This window comes from Mytilus californianus, unplaced genomic scaffold (assembly GCF_021869535.1).
Source record: "Mytilus californianus isolate M0D057914Y unplaced genomic scaffold, xbMytCali1.0.p SCAF_9, whole genome shotgun sequence".
Classification (NCBI taxonomy): Eukaryota; Metazoa; Mollusca; class Bivalvia; order Mytilida; family Mytilidae; genus Mytilus; species Mytilus californianus.
The window spans coordinates 24,160,709-24,175,444 of record NW_026262745.1 but is presented as its reverse complement, the minus strand read 5'-3'; the positions used below and the strand labels follow the sequence as shown (position 1 = coordinate 24,175,444).

The 14,736-nt window shown below is 33.0% G+C and overlaps 1 protein-coding gene across 4 annotated transcripts in view; it reads left to right on the top strand.

Annotated features, from left to right (window-relative positions):
- Positions 1-14,736, top strand: part of LOC127715540 (uncharacterized) — a 35,409-nt gene that overhangs the window by 4,819 nt on the left and 15,854 nt on the right. For 2 of the 4 annotated variants that reach the window (XM_052221629.1, XM_052221630.1), the window contains exons 4-7: positions 575-773; positions 3,230-3,301; positions 5,551-5,676; positions 6,811-7,888. The exons of 1 other annotated variant lie outside the window; for it this stretch is intronic. In XM_052221629.1, the coding sequence (XP_052077589.1) occupies positions 575-773; positions 3,230-3,301; positions 5,551-5,676; positions 6,811-7,761 (1,348 nt within the window). In that variant the 3' untranslated portion in view covers positions 7,762-7,888. Of the gene's footprint in view, positions 1-574; positions 774-3,229; positions 3,302-5,550; positions 5,677-6,810; positions 7,889-11,785; positions 11,847-14,736 lie in introns of those variants that run through there. One more of the 4 variants, XM_052221628.1, reaches the window with a different exon arrangement.

Genomic DNA, 14,736 nt, shown 5'->3' with positions numbered 1-14,736 from the left:
TAGTTTTGCATCTCTGGTGCATTTGCATGCCGCCATTCATATGAATGACTGGCGCTTGGATACATAATTTGTATATTGTTGTTTTTTTTTCATTGTTTGCACTGAATATTCATTTTTCTATTTTATACCACAAATTTAACACTGCAATGTATGTCTTACCTTATTTTGGGTCAATTTAAGAACTCAGAAACAATCCCTTATTTGTTCTATCCATTCTAAAATATGTCAACCACACGACAAAAAAAAAACCAAAGCCATTAAGAGGGTAACTTAGTATGTTCTTCAACAATAAATAGCTGTCTATACAATAAATATGTACAGACTTTCAGTGCATAAAAAGTAAAAGAATCATTTTGATCTTGTTTCAAACTGATGGAATTAATTTTATCCCCAAAAAATCCAGACGCCGTTATTATACAACAGCAGTATAATTATAACCTTAATATTTATTTAGCAAATAACAAATCCTTAACCTTCTCGCTTTGCATACAATGTATAACACTATAGTACTTTTGATAAGAGGTTTTTAAGACTTGATTTAAGAACAAATATATGTGGCTTTATATATTTCAAGACTAAGTAAAGAGATGGGAGACAAACTCAGCCAAGACAATCCAGCTATTGCGGACTTGAGTGACCCTAATCGATCTACGAAGGTAGCTGAAATGTATAACTCAATTTACGACAACGAATGGACTGATGCTTTAGAGACTCTGCAATCAAAGAGCCTCGATGAGGAACAAGCTGTCAAATCTTTATTAGAAATTATGAAGGTAGTTTGAGACACATACCTACTATAAATGATCGTTTAACAAATACGGGAACAACACAATTTGTTTTTTAAATAATTAAAGTGAAATATCAATTGTGTGTGATATTAATATTGAAACATATCAGAAGAAAAGTTATAGCTCATATCAAGATTCTAAACCATCACAAACTATGAGAATACAACTTTTTTCCAAAGATTTGCTCGGTCTCATTTTGTGCATATATATATATTCCAAAATACAAGAAGAATTTGTTATTACCTTTAAATCAGATCGATGTCTGAATATCGAAAAGATTTGCTACACCAGTTACTTGCTGTTTGGCTAGAAATAAATAAGATAGAACGAGGTACAAAATGTAATAACATGCTGTATGTCAATCCGTTTCATATTGAATAACAATTTTATAAGACTTCTGAATATTTACTTGCCTACACCTAACGCTTGAAATGAAATTTTAAGAACTAATATCAGTTTCGTAAAGACAACTATCTCTTGTTTCTATGCTCTGTATTGTCTTGTACCGCGTGTTTATGATTCAATGCTAAACGTTGGGTATTATGGATAATGTCTGTTTAAAATATTTGCCGAAAGATTTGTTGTCAAATTTTCTTTACCTCATGTTCATTATTGAATGCTTAACGTTGAGTAATTAGGATTGAGTCAGTTTAAAATATTTAGCCTAAAGAATCATTGTGAAGTATTCATGTCCGTCATGCTCGATTCACGTTGCTATTACCTCATTTTTGTCGAGCCTGCGATTTTTGTCGCAAAAGCGAGACATAGTGATCCTACATTCCGTCGTCGTCGTCGTCTTCGTCGTCGGCGGCGTCCACAAATATTCACTATGTGGTTAAAGTTTTTGAAATTTTAATAACTTTCTTAAACTATCCTGGATTTCTACCAAACTTGGACAAAAGCTTGTTTATGATCATAAGATAGTATCCAGAAGTAAATTTTGTAAAAAAAAAATCCTGTTTATCCGTATTTTACTTATAAATTGACTTAGTTTTTCTGCCAGTTAACATTACATTCACTTTGTGGTTAAAGTTTTTAAAATTTTAATAACTTTCTTAAAATATCCTGGATTTCTACCAAACTTGGACAGAAGCTTGTTTATGATCATAAGACAGTATCTAGAAGTAAATTTAAAAAAAAAAACCTGTTTGTCCGTATTTTACTTATAAATGGACTTAGTTTTTCTTCCAGTTAACATTACATACAGTCTGCAGTTAAAGTTTTTAAAACATTTATTAGATTCATAAACCATCCTGGATTTTTACCAAACTTGGACAGAAGCTTCTTACAATCAAAAGATAGTATCTAGAGGAAATTTTTAATAATTTTTTCCCCATTTTTGTTGAGCCTGCGACTAACAGCAAAAGTAGGCGAGACACTGGGTTCCGGGGAACCCTTACGAATTTTTATGTTTCATTGATCAGTATGTAAGTAAGACGTCAACTTTATTGGCAATTTGTATATTTTCCCTTTGATCTTACTGCCTAATATTTTAAAGATCATGGACAGGACTTGATACTCCAAAATATTAGGCAATGGCGTCATGTATCCGTGCAGCAACGTCACGTGCTCAAGTCCATCCGTGTCAATTTATCAATGAAATGCACGCGACTTCATTCATACAACCGAACAACTATCCCAACATTTTGTACGCGTAAAAGTAGTTTTGCTAACTATTTCATTTTACTTCATATTCTCAACCAAAAAAAAAACCTGCAGTTAAGACAAATTGCCAATAAAAAGAATAGTGGCATTTTATTTTTTGATACTGACTTCATCAGCTCGAATATCAGCTCTACAGAAAGTAATTGTATATATTGTCTTTCAGATACAAATTAATTCATTTTGATGCACAATGTCCTTTAATGCCAAATTTTACAAAAAACACGAAAAAATTGCAATATTATCTTCAACAGCAAATAAGTAGCTCAGAATATTGTGTTGATAGTATGGAAATATATAAAACTGTTGCATCTTTTTATAAGTATATAAGATAGACTACATATCAAAATTCCAGTAGGTTTTTACCAAAAAAATATGAAATATACACTTTAAAAATTTCATGCGTCCAAAGCGCTTTTATGGATTTACCTTCATCAGGAACACTCAAAGCCGTCAGATTTTGACCCTGTAAGTGAAACAATACAGGAGAAATTGGTCCTACTCCTTTGCTTCAGTAAAGAAATGAAGAAATAGTTTGTTCCGTTGAAAATAAGGAAATAAGTAAAACCAACATTCCCTTCTCTTCCTATTTTTATATTGTCCCCCTAACAAAAGACGAATGGTCATTGTGTTAACAAATATAATGTGTCATAAATACGGAATTTGCCGGGTTTTGGTCTGTAATTGAAGGCGTTTCCTCTGAATATTATGCTGAAACCCCAACAGAAAACCTGAATGAAAAAAATCGTATCTTTCAATTTGTTTTGTACTTTTTTCAGACAATATACGAATTCTGTTCCAGTGCTAAAAATGAGCATGTGGAACAACTAGAAAATCTTTTACTTCGTCCGGTATGTATACATTATTTATGAAATACTTTCATGCCCGAACTTTTATCTTTAGTATATTATGCAATGACCAGAAAAGGCTTAAGTATGATTTATATAATAGACAGAAATGGGAGGATTCATTCTTTTTGGTCAAGATGTCAGAAATAAGATGGCTGTGTCATCGAAAAATACTTTGAAAAGCACAAATCTTCATAAGGCCTTATGCTTATTCGCGATATATGGTATGATTGCCAATGAGCTACTATCCTCTTAAGACCAAAGCACGAGGATGTACAAACGATAGAACACTATATAGTTTGTTTTATTCGGATATTTTTTAATTAATATTGTCGCAATTTCCGGTTACTAGTAGTATTTCCCAGTATACCGATGAAAGCGCTAGATTTTTCCATAAAACGAATAAGATCTCTGCTGAATGGTTTATGACCAATGAAAGGTCATACATTTTGTATGTGTTTTCCATAGCGTGAAAATAAAGAACATACATATGAAATGAAGTATATGTAATGCATTAATAACATCTGCTGGTAGCATTACTGTTAAAAAAGTTCTTTTTTATTTTTTTATGAACTGTCATGAGTGAGTCTCAGACTCTTAGTAGTGTTACCATTATCCCTTGTTCCTGTCATTCGAAATCAAGCAGTTTTCCGGACTTTTTATCGTTATTCCTACAGATATTGAACTTATGTTTTGGTTCATTAGTGTATGAAGAATATAGATTTAGCGCTTCGTTTCGGGGGACATATTTTTACTGAATTACAGCCTTTACAGACGTCTCGACACATCTGATTTTGTTTTTAAATTTTAAGCACACAATTACATGCAAGTTGATAAATCAACAATCAAGGGAAAACGGATGCAAACAAAATTATGTGTTAAATTGCCATCGGTCGTAGACTAATTCAGTATGTATAAGTGTTAAAAGGGCATCCAGTACCCACCAAGCCTGTAACCCTCCTTTATATTCATGTTTTATAAGAAGCCGTTTCAATGTGGAGATTGAAAAAGTTTTATAAGGATCACCAGTCCTTCACCTTTCATCTGATACCTTAATTACTAAAATATATACTACATAGTTTAAAATTTACACCTGTGCGAAGGAACTATTTTGTTTTAAATATGTACTACTTTCCAGTATGTTCTTTTTTCGACCGGGCCCGATTGGGTGGTGTTACATCTTACAAAGTCTATCCAAATTATTTTTGCAAAGAATTCCGCTTAAGCCGGTGCTATGGGCCGTCTTAAACTTGCAGTGAGGTGAGAGTTTTTTTGCTCCGTGTTGAGGTCTCACTTAGACTTTGAGATGAAGAACAGCAATAAAAGCGCTGTTCCTTTGCTTTTTGTATGTTTTATTTTTGTTGTGCATTTACTGACTTTGTGTCATGGATGGATACACCATATCCTTTGTTTTTCTATTATAAGTTTTTGCTCCTTGAAGCCGAAAATTAAAAAAAGTCATATAACATCAATCGAATATCATCCACCAGGTGTTTGTCTTTCAAATATCAGTAATACTTGAAAATTGCATAATTAAGGTATTTTTTTGATATTTGTAAATAGTTATGACTAAACCAAAAGATCCTGGAAGCTTATTGCATTTCTGATACTGACCATGAGTCAAGTTTCCATGACTTTAATTGTTTTTTAAACCCCAATTGATCCAGTTTGAGATCGATGACTTCGAAATTTCTAAGATAGAAGGAATCATAACTATATTATGCTTTCCTGTAAGATCTGTTTTTGATCTATTACAAAATGTAATGGTGTCCTGAAACAGAAATGGCAGTCGATATGAATATGTATTTTTGGGATGTCCTGTCTATGACGTCATTAAGAGTCCTCGGATCCGTTTACATGCGGTGTTTTCTGGTCATGTCAGGGCATCTTGAACATCGACTGTATCTAAGTATTATTGAATATATTATTGATTGTTGTTAGATTAACGTTTAGTTGCAAATGTTCGTGCTTAATCAGAACGGAATCAATTTTAAAGATTGGTCGACGGGAAAGAATTGTTGGAAATTTTAAATGCTCCTTCAAAAGGAGGATATGTGTGCCCCTCAAAGAATGCATGCAAAGTGTATGTACTACATTTGCAGTGAACGTGGCACTCGCTTTACATAATACAATCGAAATCTGTAGGAATAAAATATAATTTGTGTATTTCGTTGTGGGTGCCATTAATCCTGTTTGCAACACAATGATTTTAGGACTCTTTCGTCTTTGAAATAATCCTTTTTTAATTTTAGATGTCTAAGCGCGAAGCTTGGTCAGAAAAGAAACTGTCAACCCAGAGCAGTCAAAAGCAGATTCGTTCTTTATTGATGGAATGTATCAAATTAGGAGCAAAAGATATGATACCTAGTCTGCAAAAGGTAAAAGTCGTCACTAAAATAACAGGGCATTGATCGTGCAAAGATTTTTTTTTTAATATGCAATATCAGAAAAAAAATCTGTAAAACGCGTTTTTCCATATATTTGGAACGTGGCATGTAAACCATAAGTAAAACCCAATGATGTCAGAAGTGTTATATGTTGAATGAAAATTTAAAATGGTAATAAGAAAAGGAAATCTTCAGTCACAAATTTTCAACAAAACTTAAAATTGAAACAAAACCACCAAGATAACAGAGACAATTTTTCATTTTAATCTATTAGTCAAACGGAAAGAGCGTCGAATCATTTATCTGTGAGTACTTCGGGTTTAAAAACATTCCTGAAATAACATTTGTAAAGTCTTATGACACAAACAGTCTTAACCAACCTTGACTCATTCGTACAACGCTTGAACTAAAGAAATTTATGAAAGTAAATGTCCTCAATTATTATATATTTTATATAAGGAGTAGATTCAGTAAGGGATCAAATGCGAGGTACCAAGAAAATGTGAAAGGAATAAACATATGTATTTTTCTTCATCAAATGTTTGTAAAAGATCTTAGATGGCAAATTGTTTTTTGCTACAACTACACTTATGTATTTAGGTTGTATAATAGATCAAAGGTTGCTGAAAATAATTCAAAATATTTCCACTCGTTTTGTAGTAGAAAAAAGGAAGAAACACTTTGTCCTTTATATATTTTCCATACCAGATACATTTAAACAGTCTAATTAAACAGTATCAAAGTTTTATGTGTTTAGTTCAGAGGCTCTGACAGTTATATTTATGGATTAATGTTGTGTAAGCATTTATAATACGAAAACATTCTTTTAAATTCTATGCAATTTGGCTATGTTTAATTTTTTATAAATGTATCCAATTGCACATTTTTTTAAAGTTTGCAATAATATTCTATCAAGTTTATGATCAGCAACATATGAGTAGATATCAAGGCCATTTTTATTTTTAAATTTTGCACCATCTCTTACCGAGTAAATCGTTTTAGTCATATGCTAATATTTTACCTTCACAATGTGTCAGCTTCAACAATAAATAGATTTCTAAGTAAACAAAACAGATGAATATTTCCTTTTTTTTCTGTAATGACTCTGCATCATGTTTATTTCAGAGTTATTTGAGTATGCGATCAAAAGCAACGTATGCCGAACAAATTCCTGAATACGTGCAAAAAGTTATGGAACTGTGTTGGTTTATGAATATGTGTAATCCACCTTTAGTTTTCGGTAATGTCCCTAGAACAGGCGAGCGACTGGATAAAAATTATTACAAGGAGTACACAAAACAAGGAGACATAGTATCATTTGTTGTTTGGTTTCCTTTATTAATACAAGAAAATGGGCCGGTTTTGACCAAAGGAGTGGCACAGCCAATACCATCTGTCACAAAACAAAGTCGATCCAGTGTGAAAGACCGGGGAAGAAAGGACATTGAAGATAAACGGTACAATGACAGACCAGATAGCACAGCATATAGCTCACGGTACCGACAAGAAGACAATGAGGACAAAAAGAGATACAGACAAGGGGAAGGAGAGGAAACATCAAAGAGAAGATCCGATAATAAAGAAGACGTGGTTTCACGGTTATTTGAATCAAATATAACAGGAGGCCGCGTCCATACAACAGGATCGGATGCAACACCTATAGGAACTAAAAATAATTTGTATGGAAACCAGTTTGAAAGGACAGTCACTTCTGCAAACCGATGGGACAGGGATAATATACCCTCATCAGGCTTTATGAAGTCTTGCAGAGACCGTAGTCAAACAAGTGGGACATCAAATGATCAACATGGTAGTAGAAATACACACTTGAGCAAGAGCATGTCGGCAGGAACCAGTAGAATCTCAAATTTTGACACAGACATCGAAGCAAAGAACCACGTTACATATGATACAGGCAACACACATACAGGCAATACTTATTCAGGTTCAAGCCATTGGCAAAGCTCTTACCAGCAAGACTCGCCTCGAATTGACAATGTAGAATATAAGGATCATAAAGGACGACTTGTCTATCGAACGATACCAGGCGGTGAATGGTATTATGTTGAACATTGAGTATGAATAAGCATACATACTTTTATTAGTTTTGACTAGTTTTGTTTTAACAGTTTCATATCAAGACATTTAGGTTTTAAAAGTTATTTCAGTTTAGTAGTTTTGTAAAATATGAACTGTTGTTTGATATTGCCTTTATTTTATCTGTTTATATTATTCAAACATTTAATGTATAGTTTAAAAGAAATGTTATCCGTTTACAGGAAAAGATTGAAAATAGTGTCCATTTAATATAGCTATCCCTAGAAATATTTAGACGGCTCATTAGAATGAAGTTGGTTGATATTACATATCGTGTTACAAGTTTAAAGACGAAAATAACTTTTGAAACATTTCGTGCGTCTGATGCGTTTTTTTTTAATTCACCTTCATCAGGAACGCTCAAAATGAATCATTTGAAAGTTATCTGAAAGCAACCCGATGACACTCAAAAAGTAATATATGTCAACACATGATCTGAAACAACAGACATAAGTTTACATAACTTGTTCTTTTTAATGACATTGATAAAAGATTTAAAGTGGTCGGTAATGACGGGTGAACGGTTGTGTGGTTTGGCAATGTTACATGTCCACGGATGTCCAGATATTGTTTGAGAAAATGTTTTGAGAAGATACGAAGCTACTGGGACATGGAAAATTATACATTATGTTAAAGAATACAAAAATGGCTCTCTTTTCTGTTAAACTAAAAAGATGACATGGGTTAAATTAAAGTGAGACAACCAATCTCCCGGAATCAAATCATTTAAAAAGAAAAATAATGTATTACCATATGACCTTTAACATTGAAGGGCGTAAACTTGCATTAAGCCGTGTTCAGGCCCTTTAATAGAAAATAAAGGGATATGGAGTAAATGTGCATGGAAAAATTACAAATTATCAATGAACATGGCTTTCATTCCTGTTCTTCATCTTGACAGTCGCTGGAGGGTCTTCAACAATGAACGAATCATTCATACCTTACAACAATGTCAAGACAGCCCCTAGCGTCGACTTAAGCAGTACTTTAAGTAGCTGTGAATAAATTTCTAAGTCACAAAAAAATTACACCAAAGTCTAAACACAATACAAGACCAGAACAGGCAGATCTGACATTAATCAACCTGGAATACATATTAAAACAGCACAAAAATGTAGCAATGACTGGTCTCATGAACAGTTTTCCTGAGTCTACCTTGAGTGTACCCTTTCTATCCCAGTTAGGAATTACATCAATTTGTAATTGACATGTGTTATAAAAACTGAATTCACATAGTTATATCAATGATAATCAGCCCCTTCTTAACTTAATTTGAAAAAAAACATAATTGACAGGTATAATACGTATTTCCTTCAAGCAGAAACTCAATAACAAAAAACAAACAAACAAAAAACAGCAGCCACACACTTAACTATGTGAATGACGATTTTTTCTTTATCCTACATATCAGTCTTTTGATGTTGTCCCTAAAAACTAAAAGTCTTACACTGACTCTATATATTTTGCTTTGAGACCAGAATATTGTCAAAAAAATAATTAAAACAAAACTTGCGTTTCATATTAAGAAAGGGTCTGGGAAACGTTCAGAATGCACAATTTTGCGTCATTTTTTCCAGAGCTTCTCCCCAGACCCCTCGCTGGAAATTTTTTCGTCTTGCTCCGCTCGGTGAATAATTTTGCCTCACTTTTTACAGAGGCTAGTTACGGCCCTGTAAAATAAGTAATAAATAAATAAAATTATATAGAAATAAATCAATCACTAAAATAAGCTAAACAGCACACAAATTTATAATTTTGTATATTTAGTTATCATTCGTTTGTCATATTAACTTCTTCTAAAATAAATACGATAAAACAATAACATCACGTGATTAAAGAATTTTACTTAGTACCCATGTATAAAGAAAAGATAAATAGAGAGGCGCATTCGGACGGCGATGGCCGTATTTGTGAATATGAAACAGTTCGAAGACAACGTATAACTAACTTTCACAAATGACGAAACCACCAACAATGTCACCATTAGTCAAAATATTATTTTTGCGTGAACAAACGGCTGTTTCTGTAATGATGCCTTTATTTTTATTTGTGTTTTTAGTGTCATTGTCTTCGTCGCACGCTTCTTGCCACACTAGTTCCTCTAATTTTGCTTCTTCCAGTTCACTACGTTTTTCTAATAACTGTAACTTTATTTCTAACTCCCTTTTTTGCTCGTAGTAGTATTTTCCAGTCGGAGAAAAAGTCCGAGAGGATCAAATACTGTCCATTGTAAGTTCAATATTTGATCCGTTCGGACTTGTGTCACCGGTTACACTGAGATGGCTCCAAAGCGGATAAAAACGACTTCATGGTTAAATTGTGGGCCATTTCTAGATGAACCGCTCTGGTTGTGAGACATGTAAACAGGCAACCATAACTTTTTACGTGTGAACGACTTAACTTAACCAAAAGAGCTCCAAAATAGTCGATTCCGACAAATGTATATATATATATATATAAACAGTGGTTTGTCAGCAGTCATCTGTTCGTCAAGTTCTACTTTATCAAAGGCCAAATTGAGGACGGCATGGGCTAATCGGTTGAAAGCCGAACACAAATTAAAGAAAACACTGATAGTTCTTTTATCAGAAATTGTCTGGGGATTATTACTGTCCTTGTAAGAGGTGGGGACGGTAACTCTTGTCAAACGTAATTGTAAATGGAACACAGATAAATGCACAAGATCTAAATTCTTTGTCAAAACTATCCCTTGCTATGAGAAAGTTTGTAATTACATTATCACAGTTAGGTTTTATTTCTGACATCAATAATTCAGACAACTTAAGAAAAATGCCATCGATGGATCTTACCTGTAAGTCGATTTCTTGACTGAATCGTACTACCGGACGAGCTATATTTGTGGCATATGTCGTGACCATTTCTCTGAAATTGTCTGGGGATTGTTCCTGTCCTTATAAGAGATGGGGACGGTAACTCTTGTCAAACGTATTGTATTCCCGTTATGTAGAGCACACATTATTGCTATGTCATACATTGAAAATTCACAAAGCTTGACATACAAATTCTTTACAGTTTCCATTTTATCTAGGGGAAATCATTTTCTTCTCATGTTCATTATACGGTTTCGTCATCTGTGACAAATTAGTGGTACGTTGTCTTCGAACTGTTTCATATACATAAATACGACCATCGCCGTCCGAATGCGCCTCTCTATCCATCTTTTCTGTAATGTGAAAATCGAGAATTAATTGGACACACAAATGGTGTTTTAATCCGTTTTTAGCAAGTCATATTAGTGCGTTTACCATAGTTTGTATTTTTCGTATAATGCTCATCATGATTCGGATCCCTCAGCGGAGTTCGGATCAGGATACCCGATGTGCACTATCTTCTTCATTTTTATACAATGATAAATACAGTATACAACCTAAATTTGGCTATGTAAAGTTGGAAATTAACAGGTACCAACATGGAAAGCAAAACACAAATATGATGCCATATGCTAAAATGGTCCATATTTTTTGCAATTCGTCTAGCCGGTTATTCGAAGTACTTCTATACCAAGTTTAAAACAGCAGGTCCAGTGTAGGTATATTAAATACAGAGAAACTTCTTTAGTACCAATATGACCTTTGACCTTCATAATTATTTCAAGACTTGCAATTCCCCTTTCTGTATTTGTATTTTTAATCTGAAAGACATCTTTCTTGATTTAAAAAAAAAACTCTTGAAAGAAAAAGTAATTAATGACATTGTTCAAAGATTTATCATTGTTTATAATGTTTGAATGTTAAGGAATTAACGCTATTTTGATATGAATATTTGATTGATTATTTACCGTTACGTGGCCTAAGTTAGCCTAGCCTTTAACAAGTAGAAACACGAATAAATAATTCATACAGACCCCTGTGACATTTTAAACTTATTTAATTGATTACAAATAAATATCCGAAAACAATCTTTTAATTTAATGAAGCGTTAAATATGAATGTATTTTATTTTCATTGTCTTCTAAAATAAATACTATTAAACAATAGCATCACGTGATTTTAGAATATAATATTAGAAAATAACTTCCTTGTAGGATTATTAATTTTTAAACTGTAAGGTTTGTTTTGATTTATGATTATTGGTTCCTTAAGTTAATCTACATAATTATCTAAAGCATCATTGTTACACATACGTTCACTTTTTGAAAATTATTTTTGACATAGGTACTTTCGTTTCGATTTAAAAACACATGGAGGATAATTTAGAAATTTTACTGCTATTTTTCTGTGACATTTCAAATTAACCCCTTCATGCCGGTAGACAAACTTTGCAGAATCTTCCCATATAATGTATTGTAAATATTTGCCACTATACGTAAGAAAACATCAATCAGTCGATGAATTGATCTCCCAATTTCAAAATATTAGTCTGAAGATTTATTTTCTCTTCGTTATTTCTTAAAGATTGATCGATGTTTATGTAGTTATATTGTCCATGTATAAAGTTTTGTTCTGAAAGTCGACGAATGGGCCTTGTCGGCCGAATATTCAAAGTAGTTCATCTACGATGAACACTAGCCTGTCAACTCTGAGGTTGTGAGTTTGAACCTCGCTCGCTTCGATCTTAATTGACAAGAATTTGCAATTTTCCTGTTGATGGTCGATGGTTCCTTCTGGGTACTCCGACTTCCACCAAAAACATCCGCCCGACATGATAAAACCAAGGTAGCTGAAAGTGGTACGAAACACCAACAAATAAACAAATTCAACCGTCACTTGTCCATCGACCCTGATACAGTATCCATAACTGATGTGCACATTTAAAATTATTATCTCTAACCGAAAGTCGACTAAGGAATAAAGTATTGCATCGAATTATATACTATCAATGTATGTTTTAACAAACCTTTTAATTGACTATTGTCTATGATAAACTTTATTTTTTGCACCAAATAAGTTTCGGAAACTGCAAAAGAACCTGATTGGGGAAAATGTTTTCTTCAATACATGATGTTTGTGTTATATTCAAAATTTGTCTTTAAAAAAACGGAAATGTTGTATGATTGCCAATGAGACAACTAGTCACCTAAAATGAGTTCAAATGACGTGGATGAAAGCAATCATAGGTCACCGTACGGCCTTCGAAAACGAGAAAACACATGCCGTATAGTCAGTTATAAAAGACCCGACATGATAAATGTGAAACAATTCAAACGAGAAAACTAACGGTCTACTTTATGATAATTCAATTTGCAAAAAAAAATATGACAAGACATGAACCAAAGACAACCACTCGATTATACAGGCTCCTGACTTGAAGCAGTCACATAAAGAATGTTGCGCGGTTAAACGCATTTGTGAGCACTCAACTCTCCCCTAATCATGGACAGTGGTGTAACAGCACAACATAAGAACAAAATAGATCGGCACGAAGCTAGTGTAAAGCCAATTAAAACTAATAAACAAATCATGTTCTCCCCGACTAAAGTATCAATCAGTACACATCCATCTGATTTGGTTAAGATACGTCATAAACAGTCTGAGAAACGCATGATCTTGTACAATATGCCAAAATATAAGTAAAAGGTATCGATAAGATGTAAGATCATGAATACTCATAATTGTACTTATCGGTCGTCCCACTGTCTGTATCACTCTGCTCAGTTCTTAATAAAATTACATACCCCGGCTTTGTGACGTCAAATACGTTGACACGGCCTTAATAACTTTGACCCCGCCGTAATACATGAACCGACGTTGATAAGTTTGAACCGAACTTAAACTTAGGGAGTTCCATGAACTCCAATAGAGATAGTATGTGTGCGTCGACAGGGCAAGTGTTTCCTGAGATACATGCATTACCCGCCATGGGAATTCACACTCGGTCATATGTTCACAAACGGAAAGTCCCATCAAATACATTTTGTAGATAGACAGGTTTTAAAAAGAAGTATTGCTATTTATATCCACTAGAAATGAAAATCAATTACAAACGTTTAAAAAATATAAAATTATCAAATTATATATAAAATACAAATGTTAAAAATGAAATAAACAATGGATAATTTTTAATGGAGATTAAGAAATTAAACCCGATATGTAACTTCAATTGAATTATTCTTTCGAATATCTACAAAATCTTACAGTGTAATAATACGGTCGAAGATTTAACTTACAATTGCAAAGTACATATTAACAGACTGATTATTTTTATTTTTTTAAAAGCATACATGACTTAAACTAGTATGACGAATGGGGACTATAAAACGTACTTTATCGACTATGGTCAACAGCCTAATTGGTGTATCAATCCTTTTCTTTCTTCTTTCTTTAATTCTTTCTTTTTCTTTTTTTTTTTTGCCTTCGACACAAACGTAAACATGTTTTGCCCCTCCTTCTCTCTCATTGTGAAAAGTTTCCATACTAGCTACACGGATTGGTTATATAGTTCATTTTCATAACTTAGATACAGGAATACGTTATTTAGTTTGAAATATTACCTTTCTTCAGTGAAAAGCATCCATGTTCTTTTCATGAGACAATGTATCGGTGTTGCTAAATTGAAATGCTTAAAACATTGAATATAAGTACATAAGTCTGGTTGGATATTGTGTTATGTCTTATCGTTTGTGGTTTGAATTCTATTTTTATTTTCTGTGTGTATGTAATTGTTGAGATAATTAATCAGCTATTTCATTTATATGATTTTTAGTTAAAAGCAACTATATACACAGGATTTTTTTATTTATACATAGTTTTGATTTGGAAGAAAAGCCGACGTGGTGGGAGGGTACAAATGGTTACACCATTACAAACACAATTCCGTTTTGGTATTCTTGTCATGATTAGAAAATACATAAAATAACAGCATTACAAACTCAATCCTAATTTTATATTCTATTTTTAGAATTTTTTAGAAATTTACCTGTGATAAAATAAACGTCACTTTTTGTGGCGTTGATACATACGTGTGGTGAACTGTCGTAAATTCATGGGAGGTGTC